The sequence below is a fragment of the Rhineura floridana genome, chromosome 8 (genome assembly GCF_030035675.1).
Source record: "Rhineura floridana isolate rRhiFlo1 chromosome 8, rRhiFlo1.hap2, whole genome shotgun sequence".
Lineage (NCBI taxonomy): Eukaryota > Metazoa > Chordata > Lepidosauria > Squamata > Rhineuridae > Rhineura > Rhineura floridana.
In genome coordinates this window covers 87,709,412-87,728,577 of record NC_084487.1, presented here as the reverse complement: position 1 = coordinate 87,728,577, position 19,166 = coordinate 87,709,412, and the positions used below count along the sequence as shown (strand labels likewise).

General features: G+C 38.3%; 1 protein-coding gene across 16 annotated transcripts in view; it reads right to left on the bottom strand.

Annotated features, from left to right (window-relative positions):
• Positions 1–19,166, bottom strand: part of FOXP2 (forkhead box P2) — a 655,565-nt gene that overhangs the window by 172,922 nt on the left and 463,477 nt on the right. For 15 of the 16 annotated variants that reach the window (XM_061640035.1, XM_061640027.1, XM_061640028.1 and 12 more), the window contains one exon: positions 3,679–3,768. In XM_061640035.1, the coding sequence (XP_061496019.1) occupies positions 3,679–3,768 (90 nt within the window). Of the gene's footprint in view, positions 1–1,856; positions 1,935–3,678; positions 3,769–19,166 lie in introns of those variants that run through there. The other variant, XM_061640040.1, reaches the window with a different exon arrangement.

The following is a 19,166-nucleotide window of genomic DNA, read 5'->3' as shown; positions in this document are numbered from 1 at the left end:
ATTATCACAGTTCAAAGTACATTCAAACCAGGCAAACACACTCAAAGATGGCAAAGAACAGGATTGGTGAGGGATGTGGCCATGATATATGGTTTTTAAAAAATTGTGCTCATATCAGAATTCAAATTGTGTTAGATACTTGTTGTCATTGTTGTTATGTGCCTTCAAGTCGATTACGACATATGGTGACCCTATGAATCAGTAACCTCCAAGAGCATCTGTTCTGAACCACCCTGTTCAGATCTTGTAAGTTCAGGTCTGTGGCTTCCTTTATGGAATCAATCCATCTCTTGTATGGCCTTCCTCTTTTTCTACTCCCTTCTGTTTTTCCCAGCATTATTGTCTTTTCTAGTGAATCCTGTCTTCTCCAGGGCTGTGGCGTCGGAGTCGGAAGCAATTTTGGGTGGAGTCGGAGTCGGTAGAAATGTACTGACTTCGACTCTGACTCCTTCATAAATGGCAAATGTATATTAACTAGTAATAACAAATTTACTGTAGTAAAATGGTGGCACAAGGGATTGGGCTCGTGGGAGTTGTAGTTCAAAAAGTAACTTTTCTAAGCTCTGGATTCATGCGGTGGTGATGAAATGCCTTGTGCTACCATTTTACTACAGTAAATGTGTTATTACTAGTTAACATACATTTGCCATTTATGAAGGAGTCGGAATCGGAGTCGGACAGTAGAAAAATAGAGGAGTCGGAGTCGAAGGTCTGGCGTACCGACTCCACAGCCCTGGTCTTCTCATTATGTGTCCAAAGTATGATAACCTCAGTTTCACCATTTTAGCTTCTAGTGACAGTTCTGGGTTAATTTAACACCCAAGTATTTGTCTTTTTCATAGTCCATGGTATGCGCAAAGCTCTCCTCTTGCACCACATTTCAAATGAGCTGATTTTTCTCTTATCTGCCTTTTTCACTTTCCACATACATGAAATAAAGATAAATTTTCATTTTATGCCACAGATGACCACACTTAAGAGACACATCCTATCTTGAAAGTAGAATCACCAGTTGTATTTCCTAAGGATCTGAAGTCAGCAAACTGTCTCCCTCTTCTTTGAACAGCCTATCCATATGAGTAATTCATTATTTTGAACTGCTATTTAAAAACCTTAATGGAACACCTCCACAACAGTGAATTATCTCATAATTCATTGCTTCATGTTATTTTTAATTTTCTCATTCCTATTTCTCAATTAATGAGGCAACTATAACCCTATTTGTTTCAAAATGGCCATTCCCTATCCACCTCTTTCATAATAGGCTGCATTCAGACATCACGCTAGGCTATAGTATATCATGCTATATCATGATGGGGTTGCAAGCTGCAGGGAACCTCAGGCGTACATGGTCCACTCTCCTTTGGAGTGGCTGTAAGGAGACAGGAAACTTTTACTTCCGTTTTTAGTTACATCTGAATCCTAAACTGTGGTAAATTTTAACTATGGTTTGCTGAAACAAAGCATTTGAAGTTGGCTTGTTTCAAACAAACTGTGACATTAATTACACTTTGCCAGGTTTGAACGTGTCAACGTGCTGCAGCTAATCAAAAGTGAAAGAAAAAGCCTCCAAATACCTCCTCACAGCTGGGGAGAGGTGAGAGGAAAGCACACAATACCAGGGCTCACTATGACTCATTTCTATAAAAATAAACCATGGCTTATAATGACTTGTAGCGTTTGCATTCTGTTTTTACTAATAATCTGTTATCGTAGGATAACAACTTCTGATTTCACGTTAACCTCTTATTTGTTCAAGGAATAAATGAGAGACTGAAGGAAGGGCCACTTCAGATGCTACATTGTATTGAGTATTGCAGATGCAACACTGGCAAAATCAGGAGCTCTTTACTCACATCTTTCATCCTGAAACAACAGCAAGGCTATCATCTTCAGCAGATAGAGTTCAGAGGTCCATAGAGCCACACAGTGATCTGTGAATGACCCAAGATAATCAGCAATGGAGCTTCCATACATATGGGTCCACTGTTGTAAGGTGTCACTTCACTCAGCATAAGTCTGAGCCCCTACCCCAGGGCCCTCAATCCCTGTCCTTATGCATGCCTAGCACAGAATTGTAGTATACCACCTTGAGACTGAAACAAAAGTACTTATTGTTTTAAACAGTATCAAAAATGTCTACTCTTTTCAAGCAGAATTTCAGCATTTCTTGGGAAATATTCATGTATCCATTTATGTAGACTTTCACTCATCCTCAGGGGCATCATCATGCAACCAAATGTAGCTATACAACAATTTGACATAATTCCATTCATTGAATAATTAGATGGGATCATCCATGTGACTAACCAGGAAGGAGACAAATGCAGCAACCAAGGGGATAAATGGGATGGAATCCATGGAAAATAATGGTGTCAAGATTTGAAAAGTAAGTATTTGTGCAAATCTAAGTGTTTTATGTATGTGTGTATGTCTGGAAGGGGGAGGTTCCACATACACACACACCCTTCGTAGTTTCCATGGAAAACATTTGTTCTGTCCTTGTAAATATCTTATTTTCTCCGTCTCATTTTGATCTCACATGGAAGTTGTCAAAAATCACCTCTGCATGACACCATTCCCTGTGGCAACTGTAAGCATTTGAAAACAACTTCCCCAGCCAATGCAAGCTCCCCATCCCACTACTATTAGCCACGTGAATTGCATGGCACTGGCATGAAGAGTCTTCCTGTGATTAGGGCTAACTTTTCAAACATTTCAGTTATCATATGAAGCACAGTCACATAGAAGCCATTTTTGGCAGCTTGTATGCAATGTCTGTAACATTTCAATCAGCCTTTGGTTTAAAGAAAATAACTTGAATGACTGTTTAGAAACAAAGGTATCACCTTGAAAACCTTTTGTATACTTATGAAGGAACGAAAGAAAAGCATGGCTTGTATTGTGAGGGGAAGAACAACATCATTATTATTCCCAGGAATACACAAATGCACACCTTAAGAACCTTATATTTTTAAGGAGGGAAGTAACAAATATTTGCTTCACTTAAAACAAGTCAGAACTAGCTTTTGTCAGCAGTGCCTATCTCCACTCCTTTTAGTAAGTTATCTAAAAACAACGGTAAAAGCAAAACAAAAACACCACTATCCTCACTGGATTAACAAGGTTTTACATTTATAAACTGTACACATTATTCTATTAAATATTATGAATAATAGCTTAAGCACATAATAAAAGCATTTTTTCAGATCCTTACACAATATGGGGGGGGGAGGAGGAAACCCTTAACACACAACCGATACAATAAAGTACATTGTTCTAATAGCAGGAGGGGTTGCTCTTTGTACACTCAGATAATTGTTCTGAAAGCTTTCTAGTTGCTGAAAACTTGTCACTTGGGTATAATCTATTTAGAATGAAGAATGTGCACAGACTTCTCTAGTTATCTATAGAAAGATTATTTGTATAATTGCTATTGGACTCAAGCCTGTCCTGCTTAAATCTGTGTGACCTATTAAACCACTACAAGCTTATATAAAAGGGTTTCTTCTTGCATAACAACATTTCTTGATAAATTACAGTACCAATAGTAAAGTTATAGCCTTTTGTGAAAATGTGCATATGCAAGAACATATCAAGGTACAGTTGTGTACATATATTTAAGTGTGCATGAGTACCTTAGAAATTAGGTCTCAAATGTAAAGATGCTTTACTAACCTGCAGTGGTCTCTGTTTATCACTGCTCTTAGGAGATTTCAGCCCACTTGTCTGTTGTTGTAAAAGCAGCTGCCTGGCTGCCTGCAATGCCTGAAAGTAAATACAATATGGAAGTAAATAATTTTTGAACATTTAATTGAAAATGTTATTGCTTGTAACTTACCTAACATTAACTTTCAAGAAAAAAAAGATCTTCCCTCACAAAATTTGAAAACTCAAGACTTCCCACATTCTTTAAACACATGAAAATTCCAGATAGTACTTATGTTAGATATTGTGAAAAAATATATATGTGCAACAAATCCTCAAGGAAATAGCATTAATTTGTATAAAGTGCTTGAAGAGGAAAAACCATAAACCGCATCAGTAGCCTCATCTCCACAAGGAACTTGTCTTTAAGTGTTCAGCTAAAATGCTCACACCCTTGTAAATCATCATTCAATTTGCATTTTCATATTACAATTTTTAAGCAAAAGCAGTAGACTTCAAGTGTTACCGGAAGCTGTAATTAAATTTGACGAATCAACATCAGATTATCTTGAAAGTGAATTAATAAGGATATTCACTGAAGATTAAAAACACTTTTTGTACTTACAATTCAAGGGGAAACCTCTCATTTGACAAAATAAAGTGGAGTTTTAATGCCAAATAAAATTAAGTGGCTTTCATTTGCATTCTTAGTAAACTCTGAGAACAAAGAAATCACTACGTAGCCAATCAGATTAGCTTCTGTGGGTGATAGCTTTGCAATCAAAATACAGCACTTAAAAAAAAATCTTTTCATTTGAATTAAGTAAAACAAAACTGAGCACAAGAGAATGATGCCAATTACTAGGAAAGAGCTAACTTTAAAATGTGGTTTACAGAAGGGGAACAACTAACAAAGCTCATAAGGTTTTTTTTTAAAAAAAATCCAAACCTTCAAACTGTAAGGCACCATTAAGACTCCTTAATTCACTTTTCTGTCCTGTAACAAATTCAGTGAATTGCTACTTTTTGATCTGAAAATATTAAGTACATTTTGTATTTTCTGCAGATACAGAGAAATGATTATCTTTAATATCCACCCTAAAATCACCAAACTGATAAAGGTATAGTTTTGATTAGACTCAAATGAGCTTTTTTTAAAAGATAGTTTCCAGTATCCATGACAACAGTTGCTTTGACAAGATGTGCATATGGCATTACACTGCCAGCTGGTATGAACAATGTTTGAACTACTGCATTGAGATGCTGAGCAAACAGAAAAAGTAGCCACGTCTTAACCCTCAGGGAGAGCAGTCATCCCCTGATCAATTATGAAAAGACAGAGTGAGGGCTGCTACAGTCTGGCTCCATGCAAGTTTTCTGAGAAAGCACGCAGACACAGCAAACCAAAGTAAACAAACTGCATGCACTGTCACCAGCTCCTAAGAACACAGATTTGTCTGCCTGTAAAAGTACATGGCTGAAACATACCCACAACAATCCTCTTGTTGTTTTCTTAGGTTTTTCACGTAATTTCAGATCTAAGTGAGTACTATGAAATCACAACATTCTGAATTATACGTGTGTTAACTAGTTTGTTTTAAATCCAAACACAATAGATTTTTAAAAGAGGATCCCACTCACCAAGCTTGCTAAGCTAAGACAGACCTCTCAATTTATTTCTGAACCTAAATAGAGGTCTGCGTTTATAAGAAAAGTTTATTAAGCCAAAATTTATTTTGGAATGCAGTGGTAGTTATAGGCTTGCAGTTGGCAGTAGTATTGTGGAGGTTTGGAAGCACCATCAAGGGTTGGGGACGCTGGGTTTATAGAGGAGAATAAGGCCACCAGTGCCTCTCAGACAGTTCCCCATTCTGACTTTGATCCAGTGCAACCGTTTACAACAATCCCTGGTTTGCAAAAAAGAAAAAAAGAAGCCAGTCTCAGTGATGTGCACATAAAAAAATGAAAGCTGAACACCGTGGTACACGCCTCCATGAAATGGAAAAATCGGTCCATCTAGCACAGTATGTCTGTACGAGCCTTCCCTCACCTGGTGCCCTCCTGATGTTGTGGACTACAACTCCAGTCATTCCTGATCCTTGGCCATGCTGGCTGTGGATTATGGGATTTGTAGTTCAAAACATTTGGGGAGCACCAGATTGTGGAACGCTGGTCTACCAGTGACAGGCAGTGACTGTCTAGGTCTAGGATATCAGATGGGGTTCCTACCTATTGAACCTGGGATATTTTGTATGCAAAGCATGTATTCTACCACTGAGCTACAGCTCTTCTCCTAATTTAGGGAAACATACTTGCATGTTCAGCTGTGAAAATGTTAATAAAAAGTTTAAACTTAACTTTTATGAAAGGATATTTCAGAAATGGGACAACCTAAATTCTTTGGGAAGTTTGTGTAGTAGAGATTATGGAAAATAAATAGGAGAATAGTAAATCATTTCAGAAGACTCTGATTTAACTTATAAGGAAACATCACTGGAAATTGCAATATTTATTCTTAGGCCATAATCTTTCCTCTTGCAGGATTTGACATTTCAGAACTGGTTCTCAGTAAACACATTCTTAATGGTTTGTTGTTTTTTAAACAACAATTTTTGGCACTATTTGACGTGGGAGAATTTAAGATACTCATCTCTGTCAATTCACTTACTTGTGTTAAATCAATTATAAACAAATGAGTTATGAAAGATGGATGGGATTTGCCACTTCTTGGCATATGATGGAATTAGTGCATCTTTCAAAGTTCAGGATAATTTGATTTATTAGATTTTATACATCATTTTATGCTAAACAAATCTCCACACAATTTACAATATATATAATACACGGTAAAATATTAAAACAATACATAGTATCAGTAAAAGCATACATAAAGACTGGACTGAATAACACATAAAAGACTGGACTAGACTTATACTAGGTGCCCATAATAAGCAATATTTCACAGGATATTGGTCACATAGTTTGTGAACATACTGCTGCACAATATTTCTGGGCAAATATTGCTGTTGACTTCTGAACTTGTAAACAAAACACAAATAAATCAATATACTTTTGATACTTTCAAAATCAAAAAGATAACAATAATATATTTAACCAGACTTGTAAAAAACTTATGGACCAGTGTGATTTTCTCAATTTTGCACCTGAGTGACACTGGGATTTATGTAGGCCTAGAAGTTCATGTTGCACACGTATTCAAGTGCTCCATTTTTACTTATTTGAATAATAACTAGTAATTTTTTTTAGTAGTTCAGCAATAATGAAGTTGCTACTTATACACAGATTTCTTCCTTTTAAAAAAAATACATGTTGCTTTCCTCCTCCTTTTCCACTTTTTTCCTCTAAAAGAAAACAGATGTCACTCATATCATTCTGTTAAAAACAGGAATGTTTAACCTATCAGCCTGTTGCATTTGAGATGTTAAAATGAAAAATGACATCTATGGCCATTAATATCTTCAATGTATAAACAGCACAGCGTGACACATTCTTGAGAGCTGAAGGCTACAAAATCTCTCTGAAACATAAATAACAAAGCACTCAGAATCATATTTGATGTTGATATTCATCTCTGCTGCCTGGGCTTCTTATGAAAATAGATGCAGCCCAAATGGATCTCCTATAATTGGTTTCAGATAGCAGGGTCAGAAGAAATACGATACAAGAAACTATTACATGGAACAGGCGAAACAAGAATGTTTATACAAGCACTACCCTGTTAACTGACAATGGGCGTATACTTTACAGATAACCAGAAGGAAGGGGGGTAACTTGTCGCAAGAGATTATTTTTATTCTCCATTTTGTTACGGAATATTTTAACTTTTACTATGCAATGTAAAAGTAAGCTCTTTTAGCAAGAATGGTGCAAGATGTCTCAAACCATTTGGAAACAGTGACCAGAACATGATCAAATTCAACATCTATGTGAGTGGATAATTGCCCAGAAATTTGAACACTAGTCAAATTTAATTTCAAAAGGGAATTTGGGGAGCGGGGGGAAGGATTGGTTATATGAGCTTATGCAGCTTCCTTATACTGAGTCAGATCATGCATCCATCTTAACCCAGGGCTGATCCACATTAGGGTGTTGGGTTTTTTTACTTGTTTTAATATTTCTTGCTTCTCTGTGATGTGCATGATGCTTACCCCCACTTGTGTTGATACTGCTATTTCGGCTTCTTTATTCTGGGATTCTTGAGGCTAGTTTTATGCTCGCTTTTTTGTTTTAGTTATTGTACTGGCTTCGCAGTATTACTATGGGTATCAGTGGGAGTGGCTTCATTCGTGTGGAATCGTTCAGCACCTTTTGTTCCACTATCCTCCCCTGCCTCATTTTTGACCCTACAGTGGGTCTGTGGGATGTTTTATCCTCCACTTTATTCCCACCTACCATACAGTTAATATTAATGGCAGTCATATTAAGAAGACATTTTTGGACATTGCTTCTCAGTGAGCACCTGCACAGCTCTAAACAGTAGTTTTCAATAAATAATGGTTCTTATCTGTGCTGCTTCCTTCAATGGATACAGGGTGCTGGCTGAACTGCTCTTTCTGCCAGGGATGGCATGAGAAAAGGGGAAAGAGGCATAAGCATTCAGGGAGAGATGCAGCAAGAAAAACCAACTAGTCAATCAAAACACAGTAGGAAATGGAGGATCAGCAATGGCAGGGGCTATATGTAACAGTGCCAAAAGTCTCTGATAGCTGCCTGCCTCTATCTTACACCTTGTCATGCCGCCCAGACACACATACACACACCACCATTTCAGTTCCATGACAGGAACTGCGTTCTGTGAGTTCATGTTGTGCACCTTGGGGGCTGCTGGGGGTCCCAATGTTGGGGCTGGAATGAGATGCAGATCAGGTGCTGCTCACGGAGAACGAACACACATTGTATACAATAAAGCCAGCCCTGCTGGCTATTATTACAGAGCTGGCACACAAATCTGGATTCAGTGAAAGGAACCAACAAACGTATTTTAAAAGCTCAGCAGGTGAGAGAAAGTGACATGGGGGGAAGGCACTCACCATCTGCACATGCCTGTCTGTGTAAGTGCACTAATAATGCATCCAGATTAAAAAAAAGGTCTTTCAAATGTCATATAGATCTCTTATTGCACTTCCAGTGTCATGTAGCACATTATAAACAAGGGGCTTATAGTGTAGTACTCCATAAATTTCTCCATACAATATGCCCAATCAGCAGCAATTGTGCTTGCAAACAATTCTAGTACAGTGCTGCCTCACAAATACAAGGGGCTGCAATGAGGATCCAGCTCCAATATTCTGTACTTTTGACTAGCAGCATCTTTCTCACGTCTCATCTAGAGGTCATTCCTGCTCCTGCTGCTGAGATCTAACTGGAGATGCTGGGAACTGAACATGGAACTGTACATAAAAAAACAAAATACAAAAACAAAAAAATGAACTACAGCTCCTCCCCCGTTAATGAAAGTACAGAAGTACAACAACAAGGGTCTAAATCCCAGCAGGAAGATTGAAAAATATTTAAAATTACTATTAAGAGAGAGACTTCAATAAAGTGTAAAAGGTGCACGTATGTCCCAATGAATGCTAGCATAGTTAAACAGAATTAGTAGCTTAGACTACAAAAGACAAAATGTTTTCAGACAAAAACTGAAGGCCTCTGTAAATGGGGAAAAATCATAATAAAGAGCACAAACTCTGGCAAACAAAATGAAAGGAAAGAAAAACACAACCAAGCAGGACTTTGAAGAGCAATTGCTGTGAACAAGAGGGGAAACCCAGCAACAAAGCGGCATCGCAGCCCCAGTGACAAAGCAGTGAGGAAAAAGGTAAGAAACCAGGGAAAAGTAAGCACCCGGAACAGCTGGAAAAGTTCCTCAAAATGGCAGCCAAAAATGATCAAAGAATGCTGATGTTTAAAAAACTAGGAAAAATGTGTACATTAGCTGAGCTTGTGGCTGAGGATGTTGAAAAAACAAAATCACCAAAAGACAGGAAACCCTGCTATAAATAGGGTTTTATTTCATGTACAAACATTTTTATTATGTTTTGAACATTTTAAAGTGCAACCAATCTGCATGCAAGTCAACTGAGCATGACACTTCTGAATGCAAGGGAATGCTTGATTTGGCCTGGGGGAGCAATTTAAGTAGACTGACCTTTGCTGCATCCTGAGAGATCCTAGGGATTTTTGACTAGGAATCTAAAGCAGCTTCAGTTTCACCTATGATCTGCAATAGTAACAATAAACTACATTGCAGGGCTGCTGTAAGCTACCCTCCAATTTGCAAAGGAGTATAAGTGAACTACACTGCCAGGTATTGTATGCTACCGTCTCAGCTCAACCTGCAATGTGGGGTAAAAACAAAGATTAACACTGTTGAGATTGTTGTATTCTCTCAGCTCCAGCCCTAGTCCAAGCGTGCAGTAAGGATCTAATACTGCTAGATAACAGTTCAGGGTTATTCTAAACCACTCACAGCATGATCTGCAGCATTCAGTGTGAACTATGCTGTAGGGCTATCATAAGCCAGTCTTCTAGTTACAGCCACTTCCAACCTGCAGTATGGACAATGAACTGTATTTGCTTTGGAATTTCATTAGCAGGTTTATTTTCCCAATATTTCACACTAAATAAGAACGGAGTTACAAAGCACAAGAACTCTTCTCTTCACTGCTACTTTGGGTTTTTTTTTGAGGGGTGCAGTAGGTACACTGGTGCCTAGTCCCTGCTACATTAAAATCTTAGATTTCACCATTGATATGGACAATTATGACTTCTGTCCCTGAATATATCACAAATAGCTTCTCAGTGTGATCCAATTAGATGGTTCTCTCTACTCTTTCTATATCTTTGTGTGTCTTTCTCTCTGTTCCTTTTCAAGTCCCCCACCCCAGTCAGTCAGCATTCAAGTGCACTGAATGCACCCAGTCATCATTCAGCAGACTTTTTGGGTCCCCCTTGAGTTTTGGGGTAATTTGGGGAGTGTTACTTCAGTCTGCTGATACCTTCCTCTGGGGTGTGGGTGCTGCTGTTTTAGCAATCTAAGCACATGCACACAGACCTGAAGATCAGACATAGAATATAAGGTGACTGTGGAGGGGGGAATGGAAGAGCTTTATACAATTATGTATGGTACTATCAAAGAGGGTAATTTTTTCATCACAGCCAATGATGTTGATTTGTAATGGATTCATGACAGACAAAAAAAAAGCAATCCTTTACACTAGGGATGGAGAGATCCAGTCTATTTCTAGTCCACCTCAATTTCAAATGTGTTCATTTATAAATCCATGTCCCCACCTTAATCTGCTATTTTTTTAAAAATAAATCCTCATGAAAATTTGTATCTAAATTATGCTGAAATACAAGTTTTCTCTCAAAATACATCTTTTGTAAAAAAAAGTTTAAGTACATATTTTATCTCAATGTACATATTTCTAAATTTACCTTTATCCTAAAATATGTATTTTTAACCCATTTTGGTACTTTTTTAAAACTGAGAACTGTATTTCAAAATTAGGAGAAGTGTGAAATCCTAATTATGTCCTGATCCACACATTATTCCAGAAGGTGTGGATCAGGTCAGTTTGGAATTTCACAGAAATCAAATTCCTCAAGCTTTACATATCATTAACTGGTATAATTTGCTGCCACAAGGTGTGGGGATGATGCCCATTGGCTCAGATGGTTTTAAAACAAAATCATGGAAGAGAGGTCTTATCGATGGCCATAATAACTGTGACTACTAAATGTAACCTCCAGATTCAGAGGCAGTATATCTCTGAACATCAATTGCTCAAGAGGAAACAAGGGAGAATGCCTGCCTTCAGACCCTGCTAGTGGGCTTCCTCACTGGTCACTACTGGAAACAGGATACTGGACTAGAATGGTTGTTGGTCTGATCCAGGAGTGCTCTTATGTTCACAGATAGAAACACAGCAATCATTTATTTAAATAAAACAGTACAATCAAACAATCCACCAAGGTGTTGTAGGATAAACCTATAAAACAGGGAAACTGCAAAGACATAACAAATTACTTACTTCAATCTTAACTATACAAGATGTTACCCACACCCAAACAATTTATTTAATAGACTACAACTGAAGAATTGCATAAAAGAGGGTAGAAAAGGATGTGCTGGAGCTGTTTCACAAACTAAAAAGCAGCAAGGCACCAGGGTCAGTTGACATTTACCTGAGAGTTCTTAAAGAATTCAAATATGAAATTGTTTACCAAAAGATAAACTAAGTATGTAACTTACAACAAAAATTCACCTTACTCTTAACGGCCAACAATTTTTTTTCAAAGGATCTGGAAAACTATTGGTGTAACCTAGCCTTCCCCATCCTCATGCCCTCCAGATGTTTGGGCTACTACTTCCATTAACCCCAGCTAGCATGGCCAATGGTCATGGATGTAGTCCAAAACATTTGAAAGGTACCAGGTTGGGGAAAACTGACCTAACCTCTATCCCATGTAAATTTGTGGACAATATTATGAAAGATAGAACAGTTCAAAAAAAGTTTAATAGCCCCATAAAACTTGTTCCTAAACTATTCACAATGATAAATTGCAGGTAGATTGCAAAGAGCTACAAAAGGACTGGATGATCAAATGGCAAGTGAAATTCAGAAGTGGTTCATCCACTTACCAGGAAGGATCCAGTCCCCATCACAAGCTGAGATATTATGTGCCCCCCTTCCATCACAAAGCTAAGTAAGGACACATTTTTAATAGGGGGCTTCTTTTGCCTAATGCCTGCAAACCTTCTGAATCAGGCCAGTGACCCCCTAGTCTAGCATCCTGTGTAGTAACATATGCACTATGTTTTATGTGCTGATGGGCTATATGCAGTTGCACTAATGGTTCTAAATACTTATGTCTACCCAGAAATGATTACTTGAAGCCATAGTGTGGAGTGGCTAACCTTTTTGGGGGGGGCCCAGGGAGAATTGGTCACCCCTCTGAGGGCCACATGCCAGCAGTGGGTGTGCCCAAAGGGGCATGGCTGATACACACATGCATACAGCACATGTACATATAGACAGACCATACACCCACACACCCACATACAGGCAAATAGGCAGATACATATTCAGTGGTGGTGGGGACAGACAAATAAACACACACACATTCAAGCAGGCTGGCAGTACAGTAGGGAAGGGATAGACATTCAATTCAGTTCTCATTTAAAGCCAAATCTATCACATCTGCACTTTCTAAAAAAATATGAGAACTGAAACACAGCCAGCCTTTGAAATTCACGCTTATCCGAATTTTGCGATGCAGTTCTACAAACAGTGTTTACAAAAATGCACATATTAGAGGAAAGCATGCATACACATGAATACGTTAGCAAAAATAACATATAAAATGCATTATATTAGGAGAAATTGCTTGCAAATCTGTGTACATTAGTCAAAACTGCATACAAAAATGTATTTAGTAGGAGAAATTTGCACTAAAATGCTGAACAATTTTCATGAGTTAGCAATGGAAAGATCTGTCCATTTTGGTTCTCTCAATTTTTCACTTTTCCATTCTTATTGTTAAAAAAAATTGCAAATTGCTGCAGAAAGATAGAGAACTGAATTTAAGATTGAAAAAGTGAAAAACTGAGAGAACCAAAATGGACTGATCTCTCCATTCCACTAAGCAGAGGAGGTTGATCAGACAGACATACTCACACACTCAGCAGGACGGAGGGTGTCTTCCTATCTCAGTGCTAGTGTAGAAAACTCTCCTCCTTTCCAGCACTGTAACATAGTCTGTTTTTTCTACTCATCACAATGCTGGGGTAGAAACAGAGTTTCAATCCCAGGCTGCGATGGGGAAGAAAAACAAAGTCTCTTTACCTTTGAAAAGTGCCACTTATTCTTCTGGCACAATAATATTGTTAGAAGGTGTTAAGAGAGAGGAAACAGGAAGGAATGCTGTTCATTCTCTAAGACCTGCTAACAATGGTGCTGTGAAAGAGGAGCCTGCTTTTCAAAGGTAAAAAGAAGTATCTGATTTGGGAAGAGGCTGGTGAGCCACTGAAAACTGCAGGCTGGGATGTGGGTTTGCCATTCCAGTCATAGTGGAAAGCATACTGAATATATTAATTCACACTTATCTTGCTATTGCTATAAGCTCCATTTAAAACAATGGGACTTACTTCTGAGTATAGAAATATAGGATTGCATTGTCAGTGTACTACAGCAATGGAGTAAAAGGGAAGTTCAATGTTAGAAATATTAGGAGAAGTGTTTCCCTTTCAAGTGATTACCACTGAGTAAGGGGGCAGAGCAGGAGCATGCTCCTTGACCCTATGCCCTCTCTCACATCACAGTCACCATTCCTGTAGCCCTCCACATTGGGGGCTAAACTTCTATCATTATTAGCCTTTTCTACCTCTGTAGGCTCCCCACATGATTTAGGACTCTGATCTTCTTCTATATCACACAGGAAGCCTACTTGAGTAGAGCAGGCTTCCTGCTGCAAAGGTTCAGCCCTCAACATGTGAAGGTCTGGTGGAATAGTGATGCCAGAAGATCTCGTGGAATAGTGATGCCAGAAGATCAGAAAGTGTGCCCCTAAGCTTCCCTTTGCATGATGGCAATCATGTGCGTATGTGTGTGTGGGGGAAGAACGCTTGAATAGGGCTATGGTGATTATATAAACCTGTGGTGTGATGTGAGTTGGAATACTGTCTACAATTCTGATTCCTCCATCACAAAAAAGATATCAGAAAGGGCAACTAGTGTAATTATGGGACTGTTGTTTCTGCTTTACAATGAAAGGATACAGATGTTGATGCTCTTAAAAGCAAACGTAAGTGAACAAATATTACAAAGGTTATAAAATAAAATAATGGACAATGAAGAGTAAGTGAATAGAGAGACATTTTCCTCCTTCACACAATACTAGATCTTGTAGTTATCTAATTAAGCTGATTGGCAATAGGCGCAGGACAGACTAAGCAAAACCTTGTCCACACAATGCAACATTAACTTTTCACTGCTTCAGAACATGCTGTGTCCCACTAGTTTAGATAGCTTTAAAATGGCAGCTTGTCTTCGAGGGCCACAACTTCTAAAGGCACCTGGAAGGTTGTTGCTGGAGACAGAATCTTGAACTACACAGACCCTGCTCTGATCCAACAAGCAATGTTAATATTCTTAAGCAGGCACCTAGCACAATACACATCTTCCAAGAGTGACTAGTGTATCTGATGGCTCCAGGAAAATAACACAATATCCAAACATTTATATTCACTAATAGGCAAAAAAACCTTGCAGTTTAAGAATGTACCTATAGCCAACAGATATTTCTATCAAACCTTAAAAAGCAAGGAAATTTGACAGCTATAGTGAATGCACCAGGGAAGCAGGAGACCTGACCTCCTCTCTGAGATATTTGTAAAAATGCAAACACAATTTGGGTTGGTCTTTCACAGTCCAAACCACTTCCTATGTAGCTTGGAAGAATTTGGTAACATATGCCCCTTTCCTTTCCAAAAGGAAGACATTGTGAACAGTATCATTCTTTTTCAGGGTTTCCCCCACCTTTTTATTCTACAGCAGGCACATGTAGCCTCCCACCCAAATTTAAACCAAAGCTATCCCTGGCCACATTCACAGCAGACCTTTATTTCACTGTAGACAGTCATGGCTTCTCCCAAAGAATCCTGGGAAGTGTAGTTAGTGAAGGGTGCTGAGAGTTGCTAGGAGATACCCTGTTCCACTCACAGAGCTTCAATCAGAGCAGCTGACTATTAAACCACTCTGGCCACTGGAGCTCTGTCAGTGGAATAGGAGTCTTCTCTCAGCACCTTTCACAAACTACACTTCCCAGGATTTTTGTGGGGAAGTCATGACTGTCTCAAGTGAAATAAAGGTCTGGTGTGGGTGTGGCCCCCTGATTAGGCAAGCCCAGAAGCTGGGTGTCTGGCTTTTAAATCACTGACAGTTGGTCCTTACTGAGCATGCCTGGCCTTATCATTGAATTCAATGCTAAATTTCTTAAATTAATTAAAAATCAGCCAGGCATGTTTTTAACTTTTAAACTGCAGAAGATGAAGGTCAAAGTATGCGGCAAGGTTGGTAAGAGGATTGCAGGTACTCTGTGAACATTGCTGATCTTTAATTTCATCAAATTATGAGAACTCTGACAGAAAAACTCTCTTTTTACCCTTTGAACTCTCGATTCTCTCTGACTGTTTTGTGTAACACCATGAAAATTTAGAGGGTTGTTAAGCAAGTGTTTCTGAGTTCAAGACTAAAGTTTTGTAAGGTTTTGTTTTGAAATGAGATTATGGGAAGCATCAGAATGGCATGGGGGTATTTTCAATTTTACACTGCGGAATGCAAAAAATCCATGCTGACTATATTATACAGCCACTCTCGTGGCTATATAATTACATAGTAGCATTACTACTATTTAAAAAAGGTTTTTAGAGGGTATGGAGTGCCCTCTCTCTTCTGACAGGCATTTGGCTGATCTTGGTCTCCTTCTGTGGTAGTTTTAATTTGAGCATTTTATTATTTGTTTGTTTGTTTATTAAAAGCATATCTCGCCCTTCCTCCTAGAAAGAGCCCAGGGGGCAAACAAAAACACTACAAGCACTTTAAAACATCTTAAAAACAAAATATTTTAAAACATTAAAACAAAACATCTTAAAAGCATCTTTTTTAAAAAACAAACACAACTTTAAAAACATCTTAAAAAGCAATTCCAGCACAGATGCGACTGGGATAAGGTTTCTACTTAAAAGGCTTATTGAAAGAGGAAAGTCTTCAATAGGAGCCAAAAAGATAACAGAGATGGCGCCTGTCTAATATTTAAGGGGAGGGAATTCCAAAGGGTAGGTGCCACAATGCTAAAGGTCCGCTTCCTATGTTGTGCGGAATGGACTTTCTGATAAGATGGTATCTGTGGGCGGCCCTCACCTGCACAGCGCAGTGATCAACTAGGTATATAAGAGGTAAGATAATGATTTCAGGGATTTTACTGGGTGGCAAGTATACTGTGTTTTTAATAATTGTGTTTTTAATAATTAAATATTTTTGTACTGTGGAACACTTTGAATTATTTGGAAAAGTAGATACAGGGGTAAAATACCTTCTTTTCCTAAGTGACTCCAAGTCCTGAAACCACTTAGCTGACAGCTTTCTTTTTCAGAAGAATTGGAAGTACTGGTAAGCATACCTAAGCCAATCCAAGTCAGTGGCTTTTCTGACTGTGAGCATCAAAACATACAGACTTCAATAGCAACAGCAACAAACTGTGCCCTAAATCAGCCTTTGTTATTCACTCTTCAGTAATGTTTCTCATAATATGAACTCCTCTAACCACCATAGGTATCATACAATTAATATGCAATCAGGGACCATTTTAAAATGTAATTATTTAGCTAGGTAATTAATTATTGTATTGTTACTTGCTTATAGATCACTTTGGGACTTTTTAGTTGGAAGAGATATACAAATTTAATAAATCTAAATCTTGTTACTTGTATTTTTTACTGAAGTCAGATTGCACTCATAATTAAATTCTAACTAAACAGGAAAAAACTGTTAAACTAGTCACATGTAATGCTAGATATGTTTGCTTAAAATATGTCACAATGTGGCAAAAGTATAAAGGTTTTTTAAAAATAGATTTTATTGGTTTTTTATACACCCTATACCTTTTGTGAATTAGTCAAATGAAATTTGAGGGAAATTTCACAGATATGGTGATAAATGATTGCAACACAAAACATATCTGTTATACTGCAATCAAAATGTATACATGAGTTTTAAAATTATTTTGATAGGCTATTAATTGTCCACACACAGAACTAGGGGCAGTTGCCACATTGAAATACATCTTATGAATAGACGACTAATATGTAACTGAAAGATTCAAGGCTCATGAAGGAGGCAAATACTACCAAAAATCTGTTATACACCATTTTTATTGTGCAGAGTATTTCACAATCTTTAGCTTTTTAATATTCATTTTCATTACTACGGGGGCTCTGCCCCCCCGCTTGCTCTGCTCACCAACCCTCATCCCACTGCTCACTGCGCTTACCCCACTTGTCAACACCCCATCCTCTTTGCCAATCCCACCCCCTCTCCTCTTGCCAACCTGCTTTCCTCCCAATCCCACCCCCACTCCCCTCCCCAACCTGCTTTCCTCGCCTATTTCTCTGCTGGTGTTGCCGCCTCAGACAAACACCACAGCCACACAGTGCACCTAGGTCACACATCAGCCTACCGCCCACCTACCCAGGCTGCCAACCGCTGCTGCCCCTGGGCAAAGAGCGTCACACCACATGCCTAGGCTGTATGCTGGCCTCCTGACTGCCCAGGCTGCCCACTTGTCACTACTCACTAAGGCAGTCATAGCCACCTTGTCTGCTTGCTGAAGCAGGTGGTGTGAGTGGCATGCAGGTGGGGGGGGCAGACACGTTCATCTTACAATTTGCAGTGCCACCTGTTTGTGCATTATGCTTACATTTGTACATAGATAGATATGAGATAGTTCCCAGCCTTAGTTGGAACTTAAGACTTAAAGATAATAATATGCACATGTCAGGAAGAGTGCACAATACACTATTACTTGGCCAACACAGAGAACATTAATTGTTGGGATGATTTGATGTGAATGAAGCATCATGGACTGAAAAGAAATGTGTGTGTGATTATTCACCACTCAGAATTCACAGGCACCATACAATTAACATGCAATCGGGAACCATTTTTAAAAGATAACATCTAACTATCTAGATTTTCTACTGAGGTTAGATTGTATCCACCATTAAATTCTAACTAAACAGAAAAGTAACAGTAATAAACAGATGAATGCATCATGAAGTTTCATAATGCTGTTTAATAAAAGGAAATTAATCACATAATTGTCATAAACCTATTTTCAAACAGCAATCTATCAGAAGGAAATTATGCATCTGTAGTTATTGACCTTTCATTTCAGCATGACTGATACATAATTAGACTAGTTTCGTGAAAAATAATAGTTAATTACCAGAACATTTTTACTTTAATTGTTTGGGGATATTATTATTTTTTCACCTTAATCTTTTTTCTTTATGTAAGATGCTAATGTATACACAATACAATAGCAATGTATTTTACAGAGAAAGCTTTTATGTTTAATATAAAATATACTTTCTATTTTCTCTCTTTCAAGCCAAGTGATAGATTTTTTGAAAACAGCAGATCTTTTAAAGATCACCGAGCATCTGCAAAACACCTCCTTAACTTTTTTGTGGCAATTTATTATTTTGCTACAAATGACTCATTTTCCAACCTCGGAGGAGCAAGGTTATATACCAGAATTAGGTAAGTGAAGCAGTAGGCCCACTCTCTCCATCAAAAGGACCTGTGGGGTATGTGTTTGTGTAGTAGTGAAACTGGACTATTGGAGGTGCATTTGAGAGTCCATTTCCTCTTCTATTCACAATCTTTTCAGTAGTGAAAGAGTAGCCTCCTTGTACTGCAAAAAGGATCGTT